This window comes from Panthera uncia, chromosome D1 (genome assembly GCF_023721935.1).
Source record: "Panthera uncia isolate 11264 chromosome D1, Puncia_PCG_1.0, whole genome shotgun sequence".
In the NCBI taxonomy this organism is placed as follows: domain Eukaryota; kingdom Metazoa; phylum Chordata; class Mammalia; order Carnivora; family Felidae; genus Panthera; species Panthera uncia.
In genome coordinates, this window is record NC_064808.1 from 51972356 (window position 1) to 51983055 (window position 10700).

A 10700-nucleotide genomic window follows, 5' to 3' on the forward strand; every position below is an offset into this window, starting at 1 on the left:
GAAAAAGAAGCTTGAATAAGATGTGGTTATGAAAATGATTAGCTTAGTGTTTCAATATGTAATGAAAATGAAAAAGACTGCTATTTGAAAGGGCTTGTTAATATATATCTTTTATTATAAACTGAGCCATACTTATTTGAATGGGCCAGTCTCAAAGAATTTATTACTCATTTTTGTTTAACACATGAGGCTCATCAGCAAGCCTATGGCAAAGTTATAAGACACAGAACTTGATATTAAGTATGGAATAATTTTGCATGCCCTGTACCTTTTGTAAAGCTCTCATCTGAAGAGGGGCACATGAAAAATCAAGGATGCACACATGGAAATGCAGATATAATCCAAAAGGAGATAAGCCAGCTAGAAAGTAGAGTGGCAGGCACATATGTACAAGACACTTCTGTAATTGGGAAGTGCAGAAATTATCTAATGATTCATGTATCACTTCTGGACATAGAGAAAATGCCAAGATCCAGCCAAATATCCTGTCGAAAAGAGAGAAACACAATATCAGAAGTACACATTATCACAATCAAAAGCACAGACACTCTGGGATGCCTTCCCAGGAGCACATACCAGCTGGGTCATATACCTCTACACTTGAAACATCCCAGAAAGAATGATAATGATAAACCTTATGTTTATTTTCATTCATGTCCTTATTTTCCCAAGACCATTCCATTTCATTGCCCACTGCATTTCAGAGTGTTCAGGGAATGGTGGTTTCTAGTGGTATTTGAAAGCTTCTTCATTTACCCTCCACACCGCACCAGTTCCTCTGGGAAAGCCTGCCCATTTCACCACTGCTAAGGAACTAGCGTGTACTGAGTGCACTCCTTTTGCCTAACTGGGGATGTGGGTAAAAGACTGCCTGGAAGGCTTCAGGTGGCATGCACCTGAAGAAGGCATTTTTGAGCAGCACAGAACTGTCTGGAACAACAAAGTCTGGTTGGAGAGGCAACTGCCTTCTGTGATTGTGTAAAGGACACAGGGAAGGGTGCTTTTGCAATCCCTTAAAAACAATGAAGAAGCACCTAATCACATATAAGCTCAAATAATGAAATAAAGGAATGTTCTCTGGGTCTCCACTTTGAGTCAGAGTGATTCAAGATCAGGATGAAGTAGCATAGACTCCATTTTTTTATCCTTTATATAGCTCCATATTTCTTGGGGAAACATAGCCAGGTAAAAAAATAAAATAAATGCTATATCCATTCTAGGATTAGAGGGGTGTGTGTGTGTTGTGTGTGTGTGTGTGTGTGTGTCTGTGTGTCTGTGTGTGTCTGTGTGTGCATGAGAAAAGAGAGAAACAGAGAGGGAAGGAGAGAGGGAGAGAAGAGTTGTGTTTTTTAACACAATTTGTGTTTTTTATTCTGTGTTTATTTGTGTTTTTTAAGGACTGAAACTCCAGGTAACAGCCACCATCCAGTAGCAGGATGCTGGCCAAGAACAAGCCTTTTAATACCCTGATGCCTACCTTGGGTTTAACTCTGAAAATAGACTCTCAGTAATATGCTACCGCTCACCTCAGGTATTCGCTGTGCTACAGAAGTCTATTTCATTCATTCCCTATAACCCATGGCAGAAACAGAAATTATACTTTATCAACCAACTGTATGCTCATTTCATAGATGGATTTTAAAAGCCTTGGATCTTCCTAGATATTTGTAAGGAAACCTATTCTCCATTTAAAAGCTGCAAGATTGAACTGGCAACATTAACAAAACAAAAACAAAAACAAAACAAACAAAAAAAACTACAATGAAAAAAATAAAATTTTCAGTAAAAAAAAAAAAGTGCAAGATTTTTCTCCATTAGATTCAGAAATTGGAACACATGATGCATATCCTATCATATTAGGCCAGCAGTTGTCAGCCACAGTTGACCATATCTCTTTCACTTGACTGCAGTACATACCCAAATCAAAAGAAAACTCATCTTTGATGCTTCATTCCTCCACAGGAATAGAGATACAAGGCAAATATCAAGCAGCACAGCTCTATTTGCCTTTTTTGAAAAAATACATCCAAGGAGAGTCATTGTATATTAAGGCTTTAGCTGCTTCTAATTTTAGAAAAATGAGTTAACTCCATTTTCTACTATAAATTGTGCCCAGGGATCGAATCCTCTGAGATTGCTGGCAAAACTCCTGGACTATGATTTAGATCAACAGAAGCCTATGGGAAAAAAATGGCATAGATAGGAATTTATAGAAGGAAAATACACATGTGGGGCAAAACCCCACAAATATTATCATTTATATATGACATAAAGATAGATACATTCCATCTCCCTCTAAGTAATATTTTGCAGCCTAATTCTATGGATTGTTGTTTCCTAGATAAAATAGTACTTAATCCATATTCTAAGCTCAAACATAATAACCTGGCATAGGAGACGCATTTTCAACCTTAGCTTTCACTATCCCCATGCACTGGCGTGACCATGTGTTCTAGGTTCATTGAATCCTTAGCTATGGGGATTGACATCTCTGAGGTTTTGGTCCCACTGTCCTTTGTTCATGACCGATCTCCTCAGTCTTCCCCCTTGACAGTTTTTCATATCTATCTCACAAAGGCCATAGGGATAAGTGGTAAAAATATCCAATCCTGGAGTCGGTCTGATTCAGTTCAGATACTGGATTTCTCAGTAGATTTCCTTCTCATATGGTTTGGAAGCACTTGTACAATGTTGTGAGATATTAAAGATATCTGTACCTAGGTTTTTCATTATAGGAAATATTTGATTACTAGCTCAATTACAAGTGTCCATTCAAATTTTATTTTTCATCTTCATTTACCTATAAAGACATTTTGAGAGAAACAAAAACTGACAGACTTCATTGCCAGCCAGGCTGTACAACAAGAAATGTTAAAGGATTACTAGCAGTTGATGGGAAATGGCAGAAGTTTTTAAATGGCTGTAAATGAAGCAACAAGCATCATTGGAAATATGGAATAATTATATTATCTATTTCAAATATAAAATGAGCTTTGCACACAAAAATATTTTTTTAATTTTTTAATGTTTATTTATTTTTAAGAGAGAGAGAGAGAGCACGAGTGGGGGAGAGACAGAGAGAGAGGAAGACACGATCTGAAGCAGGCTCCAGGCTCTGAGCTGTCGGCACAGAGCCTGACGTGAAACTCACAAACCATGAGATCATGACCTAAGCCGAAGTCGGGCACTCAACCGACTAAGCCACCCAGGCGCCCCAAAAATATTTTTATTATATGGCTTTGAATGATTGCAAAAACAAAATAGGTACTGAAGTGGACAGAAGAGTATATTCACTCAAAGATATTGTACTTCCATTAAAATAAAAGTGCATTAGGAATCTACACATGATGTACATACTTTTGTTTATAAATGTACATGAAATATATAAAATAATATATATTTTCAGTGAATAAGTCAAAAATACAGAAAAACATATTTTGAAATAGCATCACAGTGTCAAAATATTTTAGGGTCATTGCAATACAGATACCATCAATTCCTCTCATTCTACCATGTGGAGTTTAAAATGTTTAATGATCATACAACAATTTAACAATGAAAACTATCATAAATGAATATTAACTGAAAAAATGACTTCACTCAGATCTATTGTCAAATAAGATATACTAAAAAAAAATAGGTTTCCCATGCTTTTAAAAAATGATGTGACAGTTTCTATTAACAAGATGACAGCCTATGTAACTATTGTCATTCCTCCCACCCCCGAAATCTTTAGATATGTTAAAATTGATGTTAAAACTAAGTGGTTTTTATATATACCTTCCAAATCAATAGGAACAGTTATTAAAGGACAAGAATAAGCAGCCTAGCGTATACCTGCAAACGCAAGACGTAGTTATATTTCAAAGACAGGGTTGGGGGTGGGGGGACGTGAATGTTTCTCTGTCTTGAGATTTTCAGAAAAGCCAGAGGCAAAAAGCAACAAACAGCAAATTCCTAAAGAATTAGGTGGAGTTTCACAGTAGTGTCTCCACTACACAAAACTCTTACCCTAGTTGGGTTTTACAGTGGATGCTACAGGGTGTCATCCTTAACCCATTTTCAGATCTGAAGTTCTCAATCACCAAACCACTGTAATGTGTACCTCTTTGCTTCTTCTCTTGCCTAATGGACCTTCTTCACCTAAGATCAAATCCTCCTCCCAGACAGCCCCAAAAATGGCTGGTTGGTAAAGCAGCATAAAGCTTCCCCGATTCACCCCAATCAGGACAACTATGAAGGGCCATTCCAGCTCCAAAGACTCCTGTATAAATATCTGGCTGAAAGGGGTACCTGGATGGCTCAGTTGGTTAAGCATCTGACTTCAACTCAGGTCATGATCTCACAGTCGGTGGGTTCAAGTCTCACATTGGGCTCTGGGCTAACAGCTCAGAGCCTGGAGTCTGCTTCAGATTCTTTCTCTCTCTCTCTCTCTCTCTCTCTCTCTCTCTCTCTGTCTCTCTCTCTCTCCCTCCACTCACATACTCTTTCTGCCTCTCAAAAATAAATAAACACTAAAAAAAATTAAACGTCTGGCTGACACTTTCATTGCTATTTCATTAAAAATCATTTTCTCCCTCTCTTTTTATCCATCTCACCCAGGTGCTGATCTTGGGAGCAAAGCTGTATTAGTTTTCTAATGCTGCTCTGATACATTACCATAAATGGAGTGCCTTAAATCAACATAAATTTATCATCTTGCAGTTCAGTTTGTTAGAAAGCCAATGCATACATATCTCACTGAACTAAAATAAAGTGTTCGGCAAGTCTGCATTCTTTTCTAGAGACACTAGAGGAGAACATGTTTTGTTGCCTTTTCCAGCTTCCGTAGGCTGTCCACATTCCTTAATTCATGGCTCTCTTACCCATTTTCAGAGCCAGTATAATGACAGCTTAAGTCTTACGCATGTGATATTGCTCTTACTTTGCTTTAATTGTATAAATGCACCCTGATGTTTATAGCAGCATTATCAACAATAGCCAAATTATGGAAAGAGTCCAAATGTCCATCAACTAATGAATGGATAAAGAAGATGTGGTATATATATATATATATATATATATGTGTGTGTGTACATATATATGTATATGTTTAATATACATTGTATATTGTTTAATATACATTGTACATATGTATATGTATATACATATATATGTACACAGACACACACACAAGGGAGTATTACTTGGCAATCAAAAAGAATGAAATCTTGTCATTTGCAAAGACATAGATGGAGCTAGAATGTATTATGCTAAGCAAAATAAGTCAGTCAGAGAACGACAAATGACATACAATTTCACTCAAATGTGGAATTAAAAAAATAGAACAGATGAACATAGAGGGGGGAGAAAGAGAAGAGAGGCAAACCATAAAACAGACTCTCCACTATAGAGAACAAAGAGATAATCACTAGAAAGGAGGTGGGTGGGGGGATGGTTAAATAGGTGATGGGTATTAAGGAGGGCATTTGTTGTCATGAGCACTGGTTATTTTATGTAAGTGATGAATCACTAAATCCTATACCTGAAACTAATATTATACTCTATGTTAATGAACTGGGATTTAAACAATAACTTGGAAAAAAGAAATGTGTAAATAAGTATGCAATTGAGTCATCATGTTTCCTTCTCTGACTCTGTCTTCTATTTCTATTATTGTCTGCCTTCAAGGACTCATGATAACACTGGCTCCACCTTGATAGTCCAGGACGATCTCCCTATCTTAAACAACCTTAATCCCATGTACAACTTTAGTTCCTCTTTGCCATGAAATTTAACATATTCACAAATTCTGAAGATTAGAATGAGGACATCTTTAAGGGGGCATTATTCTGACTTCATGAAATTTTCCATCTCAGGATGTGGTTTCTAAGAAATCCAACCTGCAAACACTGCTTAGCCAGGGTATTTGAAGAGCCTACCAAGAAATCACATTGGCAAAGAAAAACTCACAGTAAATAGTACCAAATGTCCAAAGATTAGTAACAACATTTTAAAAAAAAAGCTAACAAGATAGTGTGAAATAAAAAAATAAACCACTTCAGGGATGCCTTGGTGACTCAGAGAGTTGAGCATCTGAATCTTGATTTCAGCTCAGGTCATGATCTCAGGGTCATGGGATCGAGCCCCATATTGGGCTCTGTGCTGAGCATTGAGCCTATTTAAGATTCCTCTCTGCTCCTCTCCCCCCACTTGTACATGAGACCTCTCTCTCTCTGTCTCAAAAAAAAAAAAAAATCAAATCAACCACTTCAGGGATTTAAAATATATATGAAGTTAGGAACCTTAAAGAGATAAGAGAGACAGGGTCACCCTGGTGCCTTAGTCAATTAAGCATTCGACTCTTGATTTTGGCTCAGGTCATAATCTGGTTTGTGAGTTCAAGCCCCATATCGATGCAGAGCCTGCTTGGGATTCTCTCTCTCTCTCTCTCTCTCTCTCTCTCTCTCCCTCCTCTCTTTTTGCCCCTCTCTCAGTTGCTTTCTCGCTCTCTCTCTTCCCCTCAAAGTAAAATAAAATTTAAGAAAAAAGAGATGAGACAGGAGAGAGAATTATAATCATGAAGAAAGCACAGGTTTTGTTGTTATTATCAAAAAGATCAAACATAGGAAATCTAAGTGTTGAAAATGGTGATATTAAGGAACTAAAAATAGAATGGAAATTGCTGAAAATAAAAACTTGGAGTTTTAAGAGTAGATGGATATATTTTTAGGTCCATAGTAAAATAAATAAATGATGGAAGGAAAGAAAAGTTAAAATGCATGGAATAAATATATGGCATTCAAACTTTATTTTAAAGTATTTACAGAAGAATATGGGGGGAATGGGGAAGGAAATATTTAAAGAAATAAGGTTTTGGGGCACTTGGGTGGCTCAGGTGGTTAAACATCCGAGGTCAGCTCAGTTCGTGATCTCATGGTGAGTGGGTTTGAGCCTCGCGTCAGCTCTGTGCTGACAGCCCAGAGCCTGGAGCCTGCTTCAGATTCTGTGCCTCTCTCTATCTGTGCCTCTACCCCACTTGTGCTGTCTCTCTCCCTCTCAAAAATAAATAAACATTAAAAAATATCTTTTTAAGAAAGAAAGTTTTAAAAGTAATAGATATAGAAGTATCTAGAAGTTTATATATATGTATATATTATATATGTATATAATATATACATATATAATATATACATATATATACATGCACACACATATATAGTGTATAGCATATAAGAAAATAAGGACTGACTGAACACTGAACATGACTTTTTAAAAAACTTATGAATCTATGGGGCACCTGGGTGACTCAGTCAGTTAAGCGTCCGATTTCAGATCAGGTCATGATCTCACAGTTCTTGAGTTCAAGCCCTGAGTCGGGCTCTGAGCTAACAGCTCAGAGCCTGGAGCCTGCTTTGGATTCTGTGTCTCCCTCTCTCTCTTCCCCTCCCCCACTTTCATTCTGTCTCTCTCTCAAAAATAAATAAGCCTTAAAAAAATTTTACAAATTTATAAATCTAGAACATTAAATTTAGAACATTAAATATCAGATGATTACAATTAAGGTGATTCTAAAAATATATATATACTTTCAAAAAAGTGGAAAAATGATTGGCATATGTTCCATTAATAGCATTAGCTATAGGAAAACAAAAGGTTGGACAATAAATTCAGAAAGCTGGTAGGATAGAACTTGGTTCCAAAATCCTATGAATTTTTAATTCATTATTCAAATATGAGGGCAAATGAGGATGTATTTAGACATAAAGGTACAACTAAATATTGCAAGACTAGATGGGATTGTAGCTAGTAGGAAAAATAGATATTCTCCACTAAGAACTGTGAATTTCAGAGCTAGAAGATATTCATGAAGATTTATTGCAGAAAGATCATTAAAAATATATTTGATCAAATAAAAAAGGGCATTTAAGAAGGCTTTTTAATCCTGGAAACACAATTCCAGACAATTCCAAAATGAGAGATATATGTACAAGAAGAACAGGAAAAAGCAAAAAAGGGCTAAAATTTTTGTTTTGTTCAGAGTATGGTAGTTACAAATTACTATAAGTAGAAAACTAATATTTAACTAATGTTGGGAAACAAAGTTAAATTAAGAAAGCAAGCAAGTTAAGAAAAAGGAAAGTATTGGAAAATGTGAAAATTTTAAGAAGTGATCAAAAACAAAGATCGAGAAAATAGAAATATGTCCAAATTAATTACAATTCTGCTACTCAATAATTTTACCTCAAATTCTAAAACCTGGATAAACTGTCTTAACATAAATGCAAGGAATAAACAAACCCCAACAAATAAATGCCAGGAAATGCAGTATTTTTCAAATTAAAAAAATAATATGAATATCTATCAATAGATGAATATATAAATATCAATGTTGTGAAACAAACCAAAATATTTTAATCTATATAAATTAATAACAAATGACCTAACTAAAATATTGTGACTGGTTGTAAAATTAAAAGTTCCTGTTCTTTGTATCAGAAACACAAATGATACATTTTGATCCTGGAAAAATAGGAGAAAATCTGTGTTGAGGCATTGTTGAAAGCCATTTCCACTGTAATTCTATATATATTTTTATTAAGCATTTTATTTGAGATGAGTTGCAATGTTAAAAGTTGTTAATTCATAAGTTGTAGGAACAATGCTCTGTGTTATACTTTAGTTTCTCTTTTAAAAAGTCTGAAAAAACATTTAATGTAAAGCAATATGACAAGTTTGATGATGCAAAAAGCCATTGCTTGGTCTATGTGAAATATTATTATTGAATCAACAGAAAGCGCTCAGTAGTGTACAAAAAAAGTGACTATTCATAGGTTGGTGTAAATGCTTGTACATTAAAGTAAGTGGAGGAAGTAGAGATAGATCATGGGTCTAGGATGAGAGGCCTTCTATTTGGGGATGGAGAATCTTAGAGTCAAATGTAGATTGAGAGAACAAAAGTGAATGAAGTGATAGGCAGAGGCCAGCATGCATCATGTAGATAGAGAGAAATATCATACATAATTCAATTATGACTACACTGTGCTTATGCTATGGGCCTGAATACAGAGAGATATTCAGTGATATAGTACTCTTGATATGAGTAAGAAATAGTTTTGAAACTACATGTTTTCTTTGGCTATCATCCCACTGAATCTTACATGTTTGGCAGATCATTCCACTTCAGGCTACAGATTTGGCAATGATTGTTTTGAACCCATGAACTTGGCTTTGTAAAAAGAATATAACAGAATGCAAGCTCCTCAGGGCCAGCCATTTTGTGTTGGTTAGGTTTATGGGTTCATCCCTAGCAATCAGAATGATTCAAGACATACAATAAACACAAAATGAATGTAAATTAAAGGAATAATAAAATGAATACATACACGCATGAATGAATGAATAAATGAATGAACCAACACATGAATAGGATAGGGTCAAATTTCTGGTGTCACATTTGTCTGATTTCAGAACTCAAAAAACCGAATGTAATATGTTCTTTACCCAGAAAAAGAGTATCCTAATGTTATGAAGGACTCTGCATGAAGACATACAGACAGAGGCCACACAGCTCCTTCCAAGATACCCCATTAACCCTTTGACTTGAGATCCAATGATGTTTCCACAAGTCTCAGAATCCATTAGTCAGCATCTAGGAACAAATCAACTTGTATCTCAACCTGGCAGCAACAGATTAGGACCAGGAGATGTTTGTTGAAGTAAGAACACACAAGTCTTTCTACATGGATCAAAATCCTTAGTACAAGAATGTGTCATGAGTCTTATTTTTTAATAAAAACATGGAGTACTCGCTCTCGTATCTGTCTGGTCCTTACACCATAAATGATGGGGTTGAGTGATGGTGGGATAACCAAATAGAGGTTGGCAACAAGAATGTGAATGTAGCGTGGTATGTTGTGTCCAAATCGGTGAGTGAGGAAGGAGAACACTGAGGGGATATAGAAAACACAGATGACCCCAACGTGAGAGCCACATGTGCTTAGGGCTTTTAACCGAGCATCCTGTGATGGGAGGCGGAAGACAGCTCGGAGTATGTAAACGTAGGAGGTGCCAATAAGGAACAGGTTCAGGACAAAGAAGGAAACCACAAAGAGCCCATAGATGGCATTGATACGGATGTTACCACAGGACAGTTTTGCAATGCCCATGTGTTCACAGTAGGAATGAGCTATTACACGAGCCTGACAAAAGGGTAGGCGGTAGATGAGATAGATCATGGGAAGCGTAAGCAGAACTGGACGAACCACAATGCACATGCTGATGCCCACCAGCACCCGGGATGTCAAGATGGTCTTATAGTGGAGTGGAGCACAGATCGCCACATAACGGTCAAAGGCCATGGCCAGCAAGACCTCAGCTTCCATGCCAGTAAAAGTATGGATCAAGAACATCTGGGCCACACAAGCCCCAAAGTTAATCTCATGAGCATCAAACCAGAAGATACCCAGCATGCGGGGCACAGAGGTTGTGGAAAGGGCCAAATCGATAGTTGAAAGGAGGGCCAGAAAGTAGAACATGGGCTCTCTCCGCAGGGTCTGTTCCATCTTGATGACTAGCAAAATGGTGGCATTGCCCAGCAAAGCCACAAGATAAACAGAGCAGAAAGGCAGGGAGATCCAGGCATGGGCCCCTTCCAGCCCTGGGATTCCAACGAGGAAGAATGTATCTGGGTGAAAAATGCTCCTGTTGTGGTATATCAT

The 10700-nt window shown here is 36.8% G+C and overlaps 1 protein-coding gene across 1 annotated transcript; it reads right to left on the minus strand.

Moving 5' to 3' along the window:
* Positions 1–9761: 9761 nt before the first annotated feature.
* On the minus strand, positions 9762–10700 carry LOC125916883 (olfactory receptor 52J3). Its single transcript, XM_049623144.1, has one exon. The coding sequence runs from the start codon at positions 10698–10700 to the stop codon at positions 9762–9764; it is 939 nt and encodes a 312-aa protein (XP_049479101.1).

Coding starts and splice junctions, on each gene's coding strand:
- LOC125916883 (XM_049623144.1), bottom strand. CDS start 10,700: ATGATATACCACAACAGGAGCATTTTTCACCCAGATACATTCTTCCTC.